The 21,357-nt window shown below is 34.7% G+C and overlaps 1 protein-coding gene and 1 long non-coding RNA gene across 9 annotated transcripts in view; one reads left to right on the top strand and one right to left on the bottom strand.

The window, feature by feature from the left end:
• Nucleotides 1-21,357, top strand: part of LOC149690706 (uncharacterized) — a 179,398-nt gene that overhangs the window by 15,117 nt on the left and 142,924 nt on the right. For both annotated transcript variants that reach the window (XR_016383782.1, XR_016383783.1), the window contains exon 3: nucleotides 7,944-8,033. This is a non-coding gene — a long non-coding RNA (uncharacterized LOC149690706). The remainder of the gene's footprint in view (nucleotides 1-7,943; nucleotides 8,034-21,357) is intronic.
• Nucleotides 18,745-21,357, bottom strand: part of dac (dachshund family transcription factor) — a 132,948-nt gene continuing 130,335 nt past the window's right edge. For all 7 annotated transcript variants that reach the window (XM_089870299.1, XM_089870301.1, XM_089870300.1 and 4 more), the window contains one exon: nucleotides 18,745-21,275. In XM_089870299.1, coding sequence (XP_089726425.1) covers nucleotides 21,256-21,275 — 20 coding nt within the window. In that variant the 3' untranslated portion in view covers nucleotides 18,745-21,255. The remainder of the gene's footprint in view (nucleotides 21,276-21,357) is intronic.

The following is a 21,357-nucleotide window of genomic DNA, read 5'->3' as shown; positions in this document are numbered from 1 at the left end:
CGGTCGAGAAAATGATAGCTTATACCCCCCCTGCGGTTCCTATAAGGTTATGGCACGAAATAGCCATTCGAATTACGTATATATACATATATTTATATGAACCGCTGCTGCTAGCTGCTAGTATATACGGTGGGCCAAAATAAACGGGCTTCTATTCATCCATCACAACCTTTATACACCTCCCCTCACCCCTGTATACCAGAATATAACCGAGCAATGCATGACGAGTTTGTAACCTAATATTCCTAAATATTTTCCTTCTGAGTAACTAATTTTTTAAAATTAAATCTTATAATATATTATATTATATTTTAAATCTAAGTATAGTACACTCTGCGTTTGTTATACACTCCTGGTATTTGGGTGTTCAAATGGTTGATTCGCAGAGAATAATATGTATTTCGGAACACGTACGGTTTGGTTTTCTATCTTGGAAAACCATGAGAATGTTTTTATCGCGAGGCGGACGTGAACCATTCGTCACTGAATGTTTAAGCCTTTTCTTAAGCCTCGCACACACCCCCAAAGATTATATAATAAAAGAAGAAATATTAATTCCGGACTATAATCTTATACAAATTGTTCTCACTAATGGAACCCTAATCTTTTTATATATATTTGTAATATGGTTTACGTTGCCAAGGTAACGTACATTTATAAACATCACGCGCAATCACCACGTGATTGTGGATTAAAGGTAATTTCAAGGTCGGATATAGGCCTAAATATTGAAGCGCGTGAGCCGAAAGAGCCATGCAGAGTATCACGTGAGTTCTTTCGACGACCCCTAGGGCAAGAGCGCCAAAACTCCTCGTGTTTGTTTTAAGCCTTTGAACAATACAGCTAAGATATAAACAATAAGTCTTTTAGGGACGAAAAGGATGACGGAGATAAGAGAAAGAGTTATTATTTAAATTTGAAGGAAAACATTGCCGTGACAGAACGAGTTAACAAAACATTCATAAATTCCAAGAAGGGCAAGCAGGCAAGCCCTGTCCGCGCAATCTTAAGACGTAACGTCTTGGCCCAAGCTTTTCTCTCCCCACTCTTTCGTGAAGAGGCTGGTTATATAGCAAGCAGCGTGCGATTATTATTTTTAAGTAGAAAAATGCCTGCCCATTTCCCCCTCCCCCGTTCATCTCTAAGCCTCGGTATCCTTATTTTCTTAAAAGAATAACAAATCTCGGATGGAGAGCGGACGGCATGCAGTCACAAAATCTACTTACCTACCTCACCTAGTTGAGGAAAGCTTATTTTAATGAAATAACAGCATCGCTCGCCTCGCCTCGCTCCCATCTATAGTCTTTCTTAGGGCTCGAGGACTAAGGTGAAACCCGCGTCAATTTAAGTTTGCATCAGGAATGGAAGGCATTGCAATCCGTTTCAACCTTAGATTGTTTTTAACGCAGTCTAGCTTTAAATGCGCGGTCAAGAAATGAGGTGATCAGTTGATGCCTCATCTTGTCAGTTATACGTTTGGTTTTTGAAGTATTTTAATTTGGCCCCTATTGTAAAACTGTCCGCGCGGTGTTTTTCAACTTAAAGTCAATCAATTCAAACACGTATTAATAGTTAATTTAATGGCTTACGTTTTTTTTAAAAATTAACTATTATTTATTTTTATTTTTTTTGAGTTTAAGGCCATGTATTTTCATCTATTGCGCAGACTATTGCCCATCTATATATAATGTAACGTAACAAAACGCTTGCAAACCGGATACGCGATTCTAAGTCGTCATAACGACCTTTTTAATGTTACTTTTTGACATTACAATCGTATACAATATGTCGTAAAACATGATGACTGACTTGGGTTGGTTTGAAATCAGATACGAGAATTCGGACTCCATTTCTCCCCTCGACCTAGGCTTATCAGAATGGAAAAGAAAATTATAGAAACGGTGATGGTGATCGGGAATTTACTACCTTAGCTTATAAGAGGCGATTTTCTCAAATGAAAAAGCAATAACGACTTACGTTTTATACAAAACTTTCTTTCTATCTGTGGTTTCAATCGAACACAGCGGACCTTTTTGGCAACTGACTTCACTGGCAAAAAGGAAACCATTCTAGCTATAGGGGATGTGACGCATTACTCGGGGCGTCATTTTCAAACACATTTTCAAGTCGAAATAAACATTCGAATAAAATTATTGGAATTTCCCCCTATCCAATTTTTTTTCTTCCTTCCTAACAATCAAACATTTACAATAGTTCCCCCTCAAATCAGAACTCGTAAATATTGGCGTTTATGGCCTTTTTTTTCTTTACGCTTCTGTTACGTTTGATTCTAGACATAGGTTTTAATGTAAAAACGTCGTAACTTTTAACTATTCCTGGATTAAATATTCGAATTTCAGTTTATATCTACTACATTTTAGCTCTCGTATATTGAGTTTTTTTGGGGGTCCCTGAAAAAAGTTGGTCCCTTGGATTTTGTGCGATTCCAACAATGGGCATGCGCGGAGCGATTCTAGCGTGGTACCGCGCGGGGTATCCTGGGTATTAACAAGCGGTATTAACAAACAATGGAATATCCCGATCCATGCACCTATAAATTTAAGAATAAAAGTTAAATTTATGTATTTCTTTTTTTTTATTTTTCTTTATGGGTCCCAAAACGATATGGGTAGCCGTGATTTCCAGTTTGTAATATGAAACCTAACCTTATATTGAAAGGGGTTGTACACCCAGTGGAGGGGAGTGGGGTCAAGGCTTTTATAGGATTGTATGATGTCCTTGGGGAATTATCAAAATGAGGAATTTAAACTTAAACAATTTAATAAATTTATAAAAAATAAAATATTCTGAAGATACCATTTTATATTTATGTCCAATTTCATAAGTACTTACTTACGTACGCGATTCAAACCAGGATAAAATATAAATTTTTATAAATTTTTTTTTTATTTTGAATCTGTATTTTCCGTGCCGGAATAATTTATACAAATTTACGGGAGCTTAACACGCACAGCGGTTCTTCTCAAGAATGAGAAACCATTGTTGAAATATGCTCTTTACCTACACCGTAATGTCCTTCACCTATTGACCTAATATCCAATTAACTTTAAAGTCTATTACCATAAGAAAAACCGTCTTATATATGTATAAAAAAACCGAATTTAGGGTAGAAATTTTAATAGCCTTAACACGATTTTAGACATAATTTTTGTTTAATTAACTTCTTCTGTTTTGTTAATGGTATTAAAATTTTACTCTCTCATGGACCACTTGAAATAATAAGTAGGCACTCAGGGACTTGTTTGGTAAATGAACAAAGTCATATTATTTTATTTCAATGGCAATGTTTACTGTTAAGTATTGGCCAAGGCCCTCAAAGACTACGTCTTGGGGGTTACCAAGCACCTAGGACTTTTCTAAAAGTGGTTTTCCATTGTAGCTGTGAGCGTAGACACGGGTACCAGTACCAGAGGAAAAACCGCGAATGAATTGAACAATTCATAGATGGCATACAGATGGGTCAGTCGTAACTCGTCGCCATACAAGCCAATGTCCATTAGGAACCAAGAGCACTTGGGGTGTTAGTTGTATGCCCGACCCCAATACAGATGCACCCGTATTAAGGGCCTAAATAGCTTCCTAAACGTCGGGGGCCATAGTTCCCTATGCTTTATGGGCTCCCTTTTCCAAGCACTCAATGCATCCTGGGAAGGTTTTTTTTTTAAAAAAACGCGGGATACCATTTGGTTGCGTCATACATTTTAAGGTGCTGCATGCCGCAGTTATTTTTTTTAGTTGGAAAAAGGTTTCTGGCGTTAATATTATCACAAGGGTCATCTATGGTCCCATTTTTGCCCCTTTTATTTACGACTTGCGGGGTTCCGGGGTGCCAGAGAGGGACCCTGAGTCTCCTTGTCGTATGACTTCCTCACTTATAGGACCCGACAAAAATACAACCCCTAGCTAGATAGATATACAAATCAAAATATTGAAGAGCCGAGCCCTGTTATTTTGGAAACAATGTTTCTTACTTTCTAAAACAGATGGCGTTACTATGTCTAGCCCCTTGATTGAAATCTATGGGAAAGAATGTATGGGGTAATGGCAGCGGTTTGCCTTTTAAAGATCTAAGTTTCAACGGAGACTAAACGTAGGTGTCAATAGTGTATTTGCTCGTTTCTGGGAGTTGAAATTTCCATGAGATTTTTGGTGTTTTACTTTTACGAATTTGAAGTCCAAGGTTTTTATATTGGGTTTTAATTTAATCACTTACTTTAATATTAATTTCAAAACATTCAATATTAGTTTTGTCGAATTCACAAGCGGTTTTTATCTGCCATTTTCACATATGGAGGTTTTCCACATTCTGACCAACTGCTGTGTAAAAACAGTCGCATATAAAGAAAGAATTTATAGTTTTTGAGCAGCTATGGCTGTCGGCTTGACAAAAATTACCCAACATATAATTTTCCCCACGTTTTTTTTTTTTTTTTGGTCGGCTGTCGTTTTCTTTGGAGAAATGGAATAAAACATTTTTATGGCCAGTTATTATTGCGTCTAGCGTTTTAGACCAACTTTTTTTTACTATCGTTTGAAAATTCTTATTTAGTTTCTTTGAAACCTTCTTCCAAAGGTTGTTGGTAAATTAATGTCCCTTATTGAAACCAGCTTCAGAAAACTATTCCCAAACATATTATATCAAAAATATTGCGTTAATTTTCACAAAAATCAATTAAAAACCAAATAATTTATTGGAAAAGAAATAATGAAACCTAAACCATACATACACCATTTTTAGTTCTTGGTAATGAAACGGTCGAAGCCATGAAACAATGCCCAAAAGCGGACGGGGGGACGCATAAAATGCCTTTGTTTCTTCGTAGCTAAGCCTAACTATGGATGGATATATCCCAGGATCCTCCGTGTTTTTATATATATATTTATAAATATAATTCCATTTTAGGCGCGTAAAGAGCGTGCATGGGAACATTCATTTCAGATAGGAATTTTTTTTTCCCCTGCCTTTGCAACAATAACCTTTTTGGGTTTTCCGCTCCGCCATTTTAGTGTTTCGGGCCCGTTTTTATTGCCATATACCTACACTACATTCACCATTTCACTAGTCCGTATTATCCATTACATTCCCTAAACCCATCCTGATGTAACCTTCAATGACAAGAGAAACTGTCTCAGACGATCAAAACTCCGGGATGTAGTTTTACTCTTTTATATTCTTTACTGGTGTTAGGTGCGCTATTCCTCCTTAAACGGGAATGGTATCTTCAATTAATTCCTGTGGTAAAATACCCTGGTCTTAGGGGTACTCCAATGGACGCACGTTGCCATGATGGGGGAAACGGCAAGTCTTGGGTTCGAAGCAATAACTACGAAACCATAGCTCTTCGGCTGCTGCATGCTAGAGTTCGAATTCATTAATTTGAGGCTCTTTTTTTACTTCATGGTTCCTTTTTTGAAATGTTACTCTAATAAAAGTTGCCAAATAGGGGCCGATAGGATGGTCGAGAAAAGGGGCAATAAAATTGCCCTCGGTTTCCCGCCAAAACTCTATAAGCAATCATTGTTTTCTTTTCCACTAAGTACAACCCTTTCTAAAGCTATGTTCACACTATAACGTGGGTTTCGGTTCAGAACTGCTTTGCCCAACTCATATTCCGCTCGATTGATTGTTCTACAAGTTATGTACTTTTATTAATATTTTTTCTGTACCATGGATGGTACGGTTGCAAAGAAAGGGATTTTCTTATTAAATTACACACTCTCTCTCTCTCTTTCATCTCTTTGTGGGCTCTCTCTTTTAAAGAGAGATGCTCTTTCGCTCTTGGTCTTCCCAGTGGAATGCAATAGCTTTCGAAATTAGGAGTATCAAGGAGAAAGATCCCCACATCCCTTTTACCCTTTAGTGCATGATGGGGAAAATCCATTTGAATTTTGAGAGAGAGAGCTAGGCTATAGTGGAGCCATTCGAGTGCCAGCTCCAAAAGGAAGGAGCGAGTGAGTGGGTTGCTTGCTTGCTTTTCGGGGTTTTCAAAACGGGTCCAGGGAAATCTTTAGTGCTTCGAATAATAGCCAAACAATTTCCTTCTACGCCTACTATAATCATGACGGGCGGAGGGCACCCACCAAGGCTTAGCCTTACTCTTCTTCAACAAATGGGACGACGTGCTTCAATTTATATGATATCGTCTTCGATGATCCAATAAGGAATTTAAATTTCAGGAATTTTTAGTGCCGAAATATTTCTGTGTAGGTATATTGAGCTAAACTTGTAGATTGCAATTACACCAGTTCAATTCAGTTTGCGCTGTGTTTTTAACATTTTATTAAGTTTGTAGAAGAAATATTAAATACATTTATTTTTATCACGAAATCAATAAAGGTGTGATACTCTAAGACGTCATTAAAACTGCAGGGGACCACGTGATACCATGGCGTAGTTTAATTTAAATTTAAGGGGTTTAGCCCCCGGGCAAGTATTGATTCCACTTGACTGCCAATCGCCCCCTTAAAATTTTTTTGATATTAATAAAATGAATGTTTGTTTAAACAACTCTTAATTTCTATCACCGAGAAAAAAATCTAATGAAAATTTTCTCTCAGTTACTTGAAAAGGGTAGTATAAAATATCCGGGCTAATATTTGATTTAGCCCCCCCTCCCCCATCTCCTTTAAAAAAAATAAGGAATTTCGTATTTTTATAGTATAAATTTGAATATACAACACTCTGATAAAAATACTAGTAGTTTTTTCCAATTCCGTTTTTTATCATCTCAGTACCAAAGTAATCAGTTTAACCCTAGAGTTACATTCGCGTTTATCTATCAAAGATTTGCAGCTTCTATTTGGGATGAACTGAGGTTCATCTCAGACTTAAAATTCATTATATAGAAGTATTATTATAGGGTCCGTTTATGTTTCTTAGCACTGTTATCTCAGGGTGAAATTATCACCCACGTGCGTTTTTTTTTCTTTTTCTTTAAGGGTGTCGTGTTGACTCAAAGAGGTAGCTAGAACTAATAGGGGGAAGATGGGGTTAAATTTGCACCAGGGCGGTTTCGCAGTTTCACCCCGAGTTGTTTAAACAAGATATCAAATACACTCTTTCAATTCCCTGGGCTTTTATTAGGGCCAATCTTTCCACTGATTTTTTTCTTTTTACCCCGCTACTACCAAAAGGGTCTCTTTTTACCTAGAACCCATTAGCTAACTTGGACGCAAAGGCTTAACAAAGTACAGTCATACGATGAAATTGGAATCCACCAAAATTTCACTTTTTTTTCATACTTCCATCCCTAAAAAAATACCTATTCGTTTGAATTTATTCAAATCGTACATGAATACGAAATATATGAGTCTGTTTATTATGATACTGGGACTAGTAATACATTGGAATAAGGGTAATTAAGACTCCATGATGACATAAATGGTAATGTTTCTTGGATGAATTGTATCAATTCTCAAGCGCACTTGATAAAAACTACTTTTCTTTCTTATGAGAGGGTGTATGTTAGTTTTTTAAGGAATTCCCAAATGTAGTCTGCACTCGTGGTGCAGCTAATGTCATGATGAATTAAAAGAAGCCCAAGGCTTTAAATGGAAATTTGAAACATTTCTATTAAAAAACGAAAATGAGAGGTAAAAGAAAAAATATATTTACACTTCGGAAAATGAAAAGGCCCTCTAGCGCAACTGACGGAATTCAATTTGAGATGTGTTAAAGATAAAACATACACTATGATTATTGGCCAATTTTAAACGCAATGAAAGTTCTTATATTTTACTAATTAAGGTAAATTCAATTAATATTGAATTAAATTAGCCTTGCAACTTTAAAATAGCATTATTATTAATATTTAGCTCAAAACTGATTACCTTCTGAGCCTTAATTACTTAATTTTTATGAAGCAATTAATTTGCGTAGCTAATTAATAAGTTATTAACCCTATGTGTTATTTTATTTTTAGATATTATTAAAATCAAGTGTAATTTATGGAAGGACTAGAAACCTTTACGCAAATTTCATCACCGGTGGCCGCCATTTTTATTTTTAAATCGTGAGTACCGATGATTTTTTTCTTTTTTGGGGTTTCAGTCATTATAGCGCGTTTTTTCTTACCCTTAAAACATGAAGTTAACATTAGTATTTTATGGTAATTAGTCCCAGCCTAAGACTATTACAAGTTACGTATAAAAATGGATCGTAAATTCTTAAGAAATATTCCACAAAAATTACCTCTCTTAGCTTTTAACTCGCCATTCGAATACGAGAGAGAGCTATAAGGGTTTTTCTTTTTTTTTCCTTTTTTTTCATTAAGCGCTAAAACTAAAGAGGGCTAACGAATGAATGATTCAAGCCGAGGGCTCTATGGGTGAATTTATATTTTTATATATTTTTAAATCCCTTCAAGAAATGATAAAGGTTTCATAGTGTATTGAATTGATAAGTCTTGCGGGTTGATGTTACTGCAGATTTATTTGTTTGTGAAATATTTTTAAGCAAAATATTCTGCATGAACTAGGGGTATTATCATTGAAATATTCTACATAAACTAGGTAATTTTTTCAGCAAAATATTCTGCATAAACTAGGGGAATTTTTCACTAAAATATTCCTCATAAATTTGGATATTTATTTAGCCAATTGTACTGCATAAAAGAGGGGAATTTTTCAGCAAAATATTGTGCATAAAATAATTGAATGTTTCTGAAAAATATTCTGCATAAACTAGGGGAATGTTTCTGAAAAATATTCTGCATAAACTAGGGGAATGTTTCTGAAAAATATTCTGCATAAACTAGGGGAATTTCTCAGCAAAATATTCTGCATAAACTAGGGGAATTTCTCAGCAAAATATTCTGCATAAACTAGGGGAATTTCTCAGCAAAATATTCTGCATAAACAAGGGGAATTCTGCGAAATATTCTGGATAAAATGAAAAAGGTTTCAGTAAAATATTCCACATAAGTTGGGGATTTGTAGACCCAATGGTTCTGCATAGAATAGGTGAATTTTTCAGCAAAATATTCTGCATAGAATAGGTGAATTTTTCAGCAAAATATTCTGCATAAAATAGGGGAACTGTACAGCAAAATAATAGTTTTAAACGAGGGGCTTTTAGTCAGGGCAGCTTGACCATCTTGTCGGCGCGTATATATTGAAGGCAGGTATATTTTGCTTGTGTGTCGGGGTGGGGGTGGGGGGTTATAATATTTAGTATTCTCTCTTAGAACAGAAACTCTGAAAATAGGCGGGGTCTCTACCTATAAACATTAGAGCTATGAGAAAGCACTCAATAATATTACAGGCGCAAAAATTTATAGCGTTCAGGGGGAGAAACGAAAAAATACAACAAAAAAAACCCGAGCTACGAATTTTGAATTCGAATATCCGGTTCGTTGAAATTATTTCCACTTAAAAATCTTTGGGCTCTTTTAGTTACCCCCCCCCCATTAACCTTTCCCTCCCCCCGGGTATAGTTTTGCATTAAAATATTATATGAAACCCCCTTGAGGGGTGCAGTAACAAAAACCCCAGTGATAGATGGTTTTTATTTCGTATAATATTTGGGATCGTATATATAATAATAAAAAAAAAACAAAGATAATTTTTAGTTTTAATATTTTATAGCTAGCTATTAGAAATGTACCTGAAATTAATTTGAAATTAAGAACATTTATTAAGTAATATTTATTTAAAATATCTAATTATTTATCTACCATATATCTAAGAATACGATTGGATTAGAAAAGAATTATTTGGCCATTTTGAATCCCCTTCTTCTTTTAATTCCGAATAATGGCGTTATCTTATTGGATATCAAACAATACCTTGATAAAGTACCTTTTAAAATAATAGACTTGGAATGAATTTCATTCGTCGAAACTCGCCGTATCTTTTATTTCGAATGCGGTATGTGATCCAATGAAACTAGCCGGAATTCTAAAGTCAAACAGGATCTTGGAAAACCTATGATTATTATATATCCCCCCCTCACAAAAACACGACGGAGAATACGTAATATACCATTTCTAAATTACTATAATTTGGAATAATTCAACCATCCGTCTCTCTGGCTTTTTGTTGGCCCACCACAGCCTCGCGTTTCTCGTCCCATCCTTGAATTAAGGAGGATTCAAAACTTAATACCAAGACAAAGTAACGAAACGTATAGGCATATACCCGCATAAGAAATAAATTTGTTTTGCGCGATCATTTTTTAAATTCATCTCCATTTTGTAATATTCCGCGATATTATAGTCTTTTAGGGGCTTGGAAAACTATTCTTATCTATAATATGAGTATCTATAATTACACTCTCTTAATTTTTAAATCGCATCTCGAGTTTTTACAATTCAAAAACAAAGGCTTGGAATAAATAAAAAGCACGTGGTTGTTTTCTAATTTAAAAAGGGCGCGAAATTTCTAGCACGTGCACACTTGTTTTTTAATTTAAAAAGCGCGCGAAATTTGTAGCGCGTGACATTACAATTTTTAAATCGCGTGAAAATTACGAAAGTTTGAAATGCCAAGGCTTAAGAAATCTTTCAAATTTAATTGTTATAGAGTCCGTTGTGTTATATAACTCGTTGAACGTAGGTTTTCTTTTTCTTATTTAACACTTTTTTTAGGGGGTTACATAATTTCATCGTTGCAATCTTAATGAAGGGGTGGAGTTGGGGAAACTATCAGTTTCTTAATTCTCAACGAATCTATCATATAAATCGCGTGACGTCATTATAATCCTATCTATAATAAATTTCCATTTCGTACCCACCGGGACATCGCCTCGAACGCGTCCGTCCCAATTTTAGTTTGCCTTAAATCGCCATAGGTGAATATTGAAGGCAATATTTACAAGGCGTTGAATACTCGGCTTGAGATAGTTAAAATTTTTATGATCGGTTCGTCTCATCATCGTAGAGATATCGAGGTGCTATTCACTGGTAAAGTAATTTACCGAGCAAAATCTACAAGTTAATGTTTAAATTGAGCATTCTCTTATGGAGTGATTAACTCCTCGACAGATTTATAGAATATAAAAAAAATAATGGTTAAAATTGATTACGATTTTTTTAAAGGTATCCCATTTCGAAAACCGATCATTTCCATTATTGAAAAATCAGCCATTAAGATAAATGATAATTTAAAGTTTTTTTTTTTTTTTTTCTTAAAATTTTTTATTGGTCCCCACCCTTTTTGGAATTATTCTAGATAGATCCGACCGCGTTTATATCGGAGTCTATTTCATCAATTACTTTTTTGGGGTGTGTGTGATAAACACACTTTCCTATACCATGGAATGATATACTTCTATTAAATACCACAACGTTTTATGGAAATTTTTGAAACCACACCTGCTCATGAATGCTTTTCCATCAGAATTATTATCTGACACTTCGATTCCGTACCCGATTCTCATTCGGAAAGTGTTAATATTGTCTTAGAGAGACGTCAAAGTCTCTTGAGATTGCATTTATTTTTTCCCTTTCGATTAGTTCAATTTGGAGAAATAATTTTTATCTTACTCAACTTGTTTGATTGAAAATTATTTTTCTCTTTGTTAATAATGACTTTAGTATTAAAAAAATATATATAGTTTTGCGAAGTCATCAATTTCCAGGCAACCGAATAGAAATGTATTTAGCTTGGGGTTATAATAATTTTAACGCAGAAGTGGGTTTACAATTCACCCGAAATGCTTCGGTAATAAACCTGATTGGATATCATATCTGCTGGTAGTGGTTATGGAGTTTTTTTTTTATTTTTTTTTTCATATCATATTTGACGACCCCTTAGCTATAATATAAAGTTGAGTCCTTCTCTCCCCCCCTTTCTGACCCACCCGGCAGCCTATCAAATATGAAATAACCTTACCCCCCCCCTTCAATCCCTACACAGCGCTATCTATTTCAACAAAGGCCTGTATCCCAAAAATCCAATTCAATCTCTTCTCGGACCTCTTTTTGAGATGTATCAGATGTTCATAATGAGAAGATGGTGTTTAACCAATTCTAAATTTGTAAGAAGAGACTATTTCATTGATTCTAGCAGAGAAGGCAATAATACAGGGGCGGACAATGGTCACCTTGGATTATTTCCCTAGCGTCAAGAAGCATGCACCGCTAGAGGTAGTGGCGAGTTGGCTAGCCTCCCTAGGCGTGTAGTGGAACTTGGGCTAGCTCCGTCTGGTGGGGCTTCTTGACTCACCTAAGAGGTTGACCTTTCGCCTGTTTGACCACATCTAGGTATCGAAGGTAAAATTGACCTTTGGGCTTCAAGACGGACCACTTGACCAACCCAATGAAGCTAACCTAATCTTATCGAACCAACCATAACCTAACCTATCACAATAATAAATACCATGGGGATCAGGTTGCAAATTTTGGTGACCACTTCGATTAGTGGATTTCCGTATCTCTCTAATATAATATTGTCGGCAAAATCGTTTATATATTGAATCGTGATAAGATATAAGAGACGTTGGAAAGGGGGGGGGGCAAGAAATATTCCTCGGATGGAAAAAATCATGAACTCGGTTTCAAAGTCAATTACTTTACGGGCTATGAAATAATGAAAGTTTTTTTCTTCTCTCTCTCTCTCCTTCTCTCTCTCATGGTAGGTAACCCAGCCCAGGAACCCTGGTAGATAGATAGATTTATCCGCTTGGATCATAGCTATAAAGGTGTGTCCACCATGATCTTCTCAAACCAAAGCTAAACCCCACCCAAAAAACGCCATTTTTTTCTTCTCTCTCTCCACAATTTTTTTTTTTTTTTCATTTTGGGTATATGATATGTTACTGCATCTAACGCGATGAGCCGAAATCATCATTGGTGCCTGGCGCATGCTCTGTTCAACTATTCCGTGGGGGTTGTCATGTAATTTAGGTTCGTGTCGGTCCACAGAGTAGGATGGCGTATCTGTTACAAGTTGCGACGTCAGACTGAAATTTCTTTTTAGAAAACTCTATACGCTACAGTCTTGTTTATTTTGTAAGAAAAAGAAAGAAAGATGAGATGAAATTAATATATTATATCTCAAGGCTATTTTGCTTCGTACCTGAAAAATATTCCGTCCGTTTATGAAACGAAATCTCATCCAATTCCTTTAAATTGTCTTCAAACGTGGGACGCTTAGTGATTCTATAAACTATACTGGCCATGTGTGTGTGGGGGGTTTTGGGGTAGTGTAATACATTCGTGAGTTGATTGAATTTCGCCAAAGAATATTCGAGGAAAAGTATACATGTCGTATTAGAAGATGGTGCATGCATGCATGGGAAAGTGTAAATGATCTAATGGAACTTGTATCTTGCCATCTACCCTTTGAACCCATGATTTTAGTGACCAGTAAGGTCATCGTAACATCATACGGTGTCGTAAGGACCTATTCTATGTTAAGCAGGGTTGAAATAGGTCAGGGAAAACCTGGAAATGTCAGGAATTTCAATATTTACCAAAAAGGTCAAGGAATTTGATAAAGGTTGCTAAAATATTCGCGGTCTAGCTCGGTTAACGTTTTAGACACCGTTTTAGCAATGTTGTTTTAATACGTGAATTACTCGAAGAATGTGATTGTTTACCAATATTACTCGGGCATTCTTATATTTAGAACAATAACAATTGGGCCCGAAAACGTTAGGGAAAACCTGAAAAAATTGAATCTGCTGTAAATTTCTTGGCCAAATCATGTTAAATATTCATGGAGGAATGACAGGAGCATCAAACGAATAAGAAATTTCCAAATTTCTCATCCTAGGATAGAAAAATAATAAAATATTGTAAATGTTGGATTGATGGGAGGGATTCTAGAAGAAACATAATGTTTCTTGAAAGGTCGAGTAAATTCTCGGTAAATTCCTTGTGGGCGGGCTAATGTTTTTTAACTTATTTCTTGGGCCTGCTGCTGCAACTATACCTCCTTGCTAAAACAGATCGTATTCGCTGATTACAAAATCTACAAGAGAAAAAAAAATAACATAAAAACGATTTTATTTGAGCATCTAGCTAGTTTTCATGATTATTAAATGGTTTAGTAACTCAAGATAGTTTTTTAACTCTCTGCGCCCCCGGTCTAGTCTGGTTTCTTTATAAATTCAGGGTTATCTTTTGAACAAATCTTAACAACCTTTTTGCTCTCATCGTATCATCAACCTACTGTAACTCTAAAAGAAAGAAAGAATTAATTTAAGAAATAAATTTAAAGTTGAGAACTTTCTCAAATTTCCTAAAAAAATAATTGGAAGGAGGATCAGTAATTAAAATTGGCCTTGGTTGACAATATTTGACGTATTACGGGACCTCGAGGTATCTATATATATTCTTGTCTTTTCTATTTCAAGTACTTATTAGGTTGAAGGTTGATTTCAATTAACATTTATATTTTTATGTGGAATCTTCTAAGATGTATGTTTTTTTGGGGGATATTTGGCTCGCTGTGGGGAGTCTCCAACCAACTTGAGAAAAGTTAAAAGCTAATAATTTCTGGGCTCTTTTGTTTACGCAATATATAATCCCTCTGGTTGGCTTTTTCTTGGCTTGATAAGACGCGGGACTATATGGGCGAATATAAACTCTCTTAATGGGAACCTGAACCGTTGACCCCCTCCTCCCTTCCCGCACTTTTGCGAGAAACCAGCAGCAAAGAGTGGGGGAACTTTGAGACGTATCTATATGGCGCCATACCGATGGAGACTCAACATATCTAAGTGTAGTTTAGTTAACTAAATGTACTTGGATGTGACCAAGGAAACCCTAAACCGAGGCGCCTGGAGGAAAACTTCGCGAGATCTTTACCTTTATTAAAAAGATTTTTGGGTGAAGTACTTAGGGCAAACGAAGACCTTGCAATTGTCCATTTCGCGATCTGAACCTAAACACTTTACTAATATCATATGTTCATAAGATATGTTCCGAAATCAATTACAACTACGCAATCTTAGTCTCAAAGTCAGTTAAGTCACTGACTCCATCACGGTTGCGTCAATCTCTCTCCCGTCCCTCTAAGTAGTTTAGTTATGGTAGTGGAAGCTGGCATTAGATCCATTCCGCAAATAAACACGATGCGCGCGGGGAAACCGATGGAAAGCGCGTTTCTCTAATTGACTGCCATTCGCAAAGAGCTTATACTTCGTCTTCGAAAAACAGTCTCTGGTATTTCTCAGTCGAATTAACTGTGATACCGATATAAGGCTCTCCCTCCCTCGAGTAGAAATCTCACTTCCCTAGTCCTCGCTAGGAATTCAAGAGGAGGGCCAAAGGCAGAAGGTTAAAGGATTTATTTGGCCGTTTAAGTCGGATGTATTTAACTTCGAATGGGAAAGATAGAGATGAAGATTTACAGAGAGGGAAAGATACACCGGTGGCGTTGACTCCGCCGCAACCCAATTTGCTACCAGGGACTAATTTATCTTGTTTCTATAAGCAGCAATTTGGAGAAGGAATATTTTACTAATGAAATGTTTAAATGGATAATTGACGATAACCATGCATGGACGTACGATGTATGCACTCACGCAGACACGTATTTTATTTTAGTTCCGTTAGTCAATAAAATAACTTCCGCTGATGGAAACTTCTATTTCCTGTTAGTGTTGTATTATATTATTATTTGTATAAATATATATTCTTAGAAAGTTATTCGAGGAAATCATTAAGGCCACGAACCATCTAGACTAACTTCAATATGACTAACTCTACCCTAAGAGCCAATGGGAAGAACATCGTAATAATCATAATAAATGATTGCAATTAAAACTAACCATGTATATGTACTTAAAAGTTAACAAATGATAATATCTTTGGGTTGATATTATACCGAAATTAGTTTGGGGTCTCTTATGTTTTTTTTTTCTGTGGCCATTTATCGTGTGTTCTTTCAAAAGCAGCCGCTTTCCTGCTGCAGTTAATTTGCCACCGATTATAAGAGCGAGCCACTCGTGGCGTGGCGAGTAACGAAAAAAAAATATCATCATCATCTACCATTATTCTATCCCTAAATTTTGATTTCGTCATCGGGTAATACGAACTAAACCTGATCGTGATGATGATTTCCCTGCAGTGTTTTCCCCTTTTCCCCGTATTGACTTCATTCAATCGGTTACTATGAACGATTATCAGATCATAGCTACCATTAATTTTCACCCCTTTCTCCGGAACACCCCCCCCCCTCTCCTTCCCAAAAAAAGAGGGTAACACACACTGATGTTAAATTAAATTGAACCAGCGCCTACGAAGGCTATACTTATCTTCATTTTTGAATATCTTTCCCTGGTTTATCTTCAATACATCAGAGTCGTTCACTTATACGCAGTTAATAAACTGAATACTGTTCAAGATGATATTTATTTTGTATTAACCTAGGGCTTTTTCCTTATTACATTTTCGTTATTGAACAGACCTTCATTTAATAACATTAACAAAAATGCGATCAAAAACCAGAAAAGGGTTTGGATGGAGTTAGAAAAAAAATGGCGAGGGTTGAAATGAGACTAACTGAAGTTAACCCTATCTGTGGGCATCCAAAAATGGGGGATGGGGGGGGGGGGGTTTAAAGGAAGACATTAACGCCACCGTATCGACCAATGATATAAGGAGATTTATTTTTTAAGCCAATCAGAAACAGCCGTCCAGTTCGTTCACGTGAAATATCGGTTTGGCTAACCGCGACTTCGACCCTAACTCACTTCATTATTTTTCCATCTCGAAGGCTAATTTTGTTAAAAAATAATATCATTTTGATATCCGAGGGACAATTCACTTCGAACGGTGATGCGTTAATTATATTTAATTTTAAGTGTTTAAAATTTAAACTTGGGTTTGTGAATTGCCCCTGCATAAATGTTTACTTACCTTTAATGAATTCTACGATAAATAACAGCATATATTTAAGGTCTAAGAACATACACGGATAAGTATCCAGCCCCTCGGTATCTTAGCATTTTTAAGGAACAAGAAGCTCGTGTCCCATCTTTAAAATGACTAAAACCAAAAGACAATTAGAGAAGTTACTCTGCCTTTTTTTGTCATCAATTCTTGGTTAATGCTAATAGCAGTACTTAGTCAGCGAAGCTACTAAACTTTATGAAACTAAAGATGGACCTATCAAGGCCTATTGTTACTCGAATAACAATAGGATGGGTGATTTATTATGCCCTTATTTGATCGCATATAACATTATTTATTTTATATTATAACTTGTTTACTGTTTACTAAATTCTGATAGATAATATGATAGTACGAGTTTAGGCCTAGTTAAATTAATTAAGAATAATTAATAGTGAAATGTTTTAATAACACCCAAGTGTACTTAAATATTTAATCAAATTTGAAGAATTAATCTAATTGTTTTAAGTAATTTGCTTATCGGTTAACTTACCTTAGTTTGGTTTATAATGCAAAGTTTATTAATGACGTAGTTTGGGTCACTCTTAGCAGACGACGCGTTCATTAAACAGTGTGATTAGCCCCAATTGTTTCACTCGAAACATCTTCTAGAGACTCTTGAACCAAACCAGGGCAAACACTTACAAATAGACCTATAGGTCCGTTTTGGTTTAGTTTTAACGAAGGGGGTACTTGTTTAAAAAAGAAAAGACGAACCCTAATCCTTGACCCATAAGAATCCTCTTTATAAGATGGGTAAGTTAAGTAAGTACTTGTAGCTCCGGGCAAGACGACATTCCCTCACATTGAATTCGGCAATTTTTATTTCCAACTTCTTCCCCCTTCCCACCCCCATTTACGCGTTTAATTGGGCGAAATTCAACTAACTTGACAAACGCCTATCCCGAAATTCTTTCTAGAGAGTTCGCCCTCTAGCGGGGGACATTTTAAATTCCAGTTTCATACCTACTACACTATATGAAACAAAAATGGTCCGGGTAATTTGAGTGGGCCCTTAAAAAGGTGCCTAATTATTACTTTGTGAAAGAAATGTTGTAGACTAGTTAAGCGTGAAATTTAATGCAACACGTTGTAGGCCTAGATATACGGTGGTTTCCAGGATAATATTGCTTAAACTGTCTAGAAGGAAATTTCACGTGCGCTTGTCAAATTCACGCGCATTAAACATTTTCCTTGACACTATTATGAAGGTAATAGATAGCCTATTTTAATCCTTATGATACAGACAAGGAACGTTGTCTAATAAATATATGAATTCAAAGGATGACGTATGAGATGGAAAAAAATTGGATATAATGAGTTGTAATCAATTTACTTTCTTTATAAAGGTGTGGTTTTAAATCCATGCCCTTACCCGAAAAAAGGATTAAATTTAATTGGATAATATAGCTAGTGATACTCGGATCAATTACTCTATTTTGTATGGAATGCGTTGATAAGAAACTTTGATGAAAACAAAAGTAGTCTGGGAATATCAGACGTGGGGATTCAAGATAACAAACATGGTTTCGGGTCAGGAGATGAATTTCGGTTTTTAGGGAAACTTGCCATATTTTTCGGCGTTTCTTTTTGGCCCGGGGGTTATTAGAGGGGGATATAATATACCGTTTCATAAACGATATTTTTTTTGGGTAAAAAAGGCATATTTTCCAAACAACTTTCGTGAAAAATTTGGGTGTGTGTTTGTGAGTGTGTGTGTGATACGTTTCATTTCTCTACCCCCCTAACTGACCTCTGACCCCCCGGGAGGCCTCCATGATTTAAACAACGATAATATATGAATAACGTAAATTTTCTTATGAATGTTGGTTAGGTTATAGGCTTAATATTATATTTTTAAAAGTCAATAAAGACAAAGTAATTTGGCGGACGAAAACATATTTTTTTTTAATATTTCCGTTGACCAATAATAATATTATAATGAATGACAAATCACACTTTCTTTGTTTTGTTTGTTTGTTTCTACGTCAAAGCTTATATTGACCACAGTAAAACCGATGCGTATTTATAACAACATTTAAAAATACTAGTAGCAATGCGTGGAAAGGTTTTTTTTGGGGGAGGTTTTTTTTCATGTTTTTCTTGAATTTATTCATTTGTTTATTTTTGACAATTAATTTTTTTAATTTAATTATTCAAAAAAATAATACTTGAATTAATTTAATTGTGGCCTCTTTACGTACGATTCGTGGGGTTTTTTTGTTTCATCAAAATGGAAGTTTTTTTTTTTTGAAATAGATAGAATTTTTAACAATCCCGAAAATTATAGTTTTAATTAAAATTAATTTGAGGTGGGTTGAAGTAAAAATAAGTTAGAAAATTAAAACTAATTAATATAGTTTTAAATTTCATAAATATGATGAATTGAATTTCTTTTTTCCTTCTTCAAATATTCATGGTTGGATTTATATTTTTTTGTAAAAAGTAAACGGGTTATAAAAACGATGAGTTTTCTAGGAACTAGTTATGAAAAATGTCATTGTTTTATTTTTCTTTCTTTTTTCTTGGGAGGGGGGGGGGGGTAAGGTCCATAACTTTCTCGCCTATGGCAGCTTATTTTTAATTCTCAATTAAAAATAATTAAAGTGGTCTAAAAGGTACATTTCTCTCTCGTAAATTAAATTTAACGAAGATTGATTAGTTTAAAAACTAAATTAATATATAAAAAAACAGGAAAACAATTTACAAATTTTTTAACGAAAAACATTTTAATTTTAAATTTAAAAAAAAAATACGTGACCACTCATTCGACAATTTAAAAAAAAAAGTAAAATATGGCAACGATATTGCGAGAGGGGTGTAGAATTAAAAGTTGCGTGTTTTTTTAAAACCTAATTAAATATTTGAATAGAACTTAATTAACCCATAAAAGTCAAAATCGGTTCTTAACCAATGGAGTTACGAATATATTTTGAAAAACGGTCGTAACTTTCTTAGTTTTAGTCCGATTTAGACTTAATTGGTCTCATTTTGTAGCTCTTTAAATAATCTACTCAAATATTTAATTACTTTAAATCAAAACTCGTCAACTTAACGCTTAAATAAATTTATCAAGTTTAAGTTTTTAAAAACCCCTAGATTCGAACGTTTAGTTTCAAGGTATCCCGTAGGTTTTAGGTTATATTGAAGTATTTAATTAATTAGGTTGATTTCCTACGAGTGAAATGGTTTTCATTTAAATATATAAGGGAAGGCTAAGATAATAATTAAGTATTCTAGGTTCTTATACAATTATTACATAGTAAAGTTTTACACATTCTTTGTTTTTTTTTTGTAATATAAACTACCAACGTCGACTGTTCATTAATTTCTTTTATTTATTTTTTTAAATATTCTTTGGAGTCGATTCTTTTTATTTTTTTAATTTTGAATAATTCTTTCCGTGTGACAATTTCTTTTTATATTGTTTTTCGATTATTATTTGAATAATAATTATTATTAACAGCTTAAATTTAATACCATTTGACGTATTTAAAGCCAAGTTATCTTTTTATTTCATCTCAAAAAATGTGAAAACGAATATCTCACAATTTTCATGAGTTTTTCGGGGTTTTTTAGTTACGAACATGTATATTAACTGTTACACCATGTACATCGAATTTATGTACAATATGGAGGATTTATTTAGGATTAAATTAATCACGTTAGATTAGGAAAGCTTCGGGATCAAAATGTTTAATTAATTATTGATCGTTTAAATTAAAATAAGCCTTGGGTTGGATTGTGATTAAGTTTAATTAGGTAGGGATTGTTTTTTTTTTTGTTTGTGCCGACAAGATTTATTTAACATCTAGATGATCCTGCCAATCAATAAAACAGGCTTGTTATGACGTCATTTTCATTAGAAATCGGTAATTGTTGACGTAACGCGCTGTAATTTAGCGTCCATTTTCCGTCGCATAAATTCTTATTCCGAATTATCTCATTTTCAACCAGTCGAATATAGTAGCTATATTTTTCTTCAAAGTTTATTAAACCAGTTTTCATTCGTCAATATTTCAACCAATCAGGAAGATGTTTTGATATGTTTTTTAATGACGCACTATACGACGCTTTTTTAATTCAAGTGACCGAACCAACTTGTGTTGTCTTCTCTCGATATCTTTTGAAATCGTACCTTTGTTTTTGTTTATTTTTTTCTTTCTTTTTTTTCAGGATTGTTTGTAAATACTTGTTTACTTTGTTGTGGTGGTTGAATAAGGGCGGGAATTGTTTTTTTGTTGTTGTTTATTAGAGATGTGAAACTGTACAAAATGCAAAAGAAATGTTTTGTTTGTTTTTGTGTGTTCTTCATGACGAAGAACCAACGAAGAGAGAGAGAGACTGAGGCCTTGGGTTTAGTTTGTATTTCTTTTTTTATTTTACCTATGGGCTAAACTGACATTGGACACTCTGAAATGATATAGATAAAAATATAGAGATTATTTAACTTTGTTCTGCTTGAACAATTTTTGTTTTAAGAATATAAGTAGTT

Source organism: Phalangium opilio, unplaced genomic scaffold (assembly GCF_054372755.1).
Source record: "Phalangium opilio isolate 3A_F unplaced genomic scaffold, DU_Popi_V2 ptg000031l_1, whole genome shotgun sequence".
Classification (NCBI taxonomy): Eukaryota; Metazoa; Arthropoda; class Arachnida; order Opiliones; family Phalangiidae; genus Phalangium; species Phalangium opilio.
Note: the sequence above shows the minus strand (reverse complement) of the source record. Positions and strands in the feature narration are given on the sequence as shown.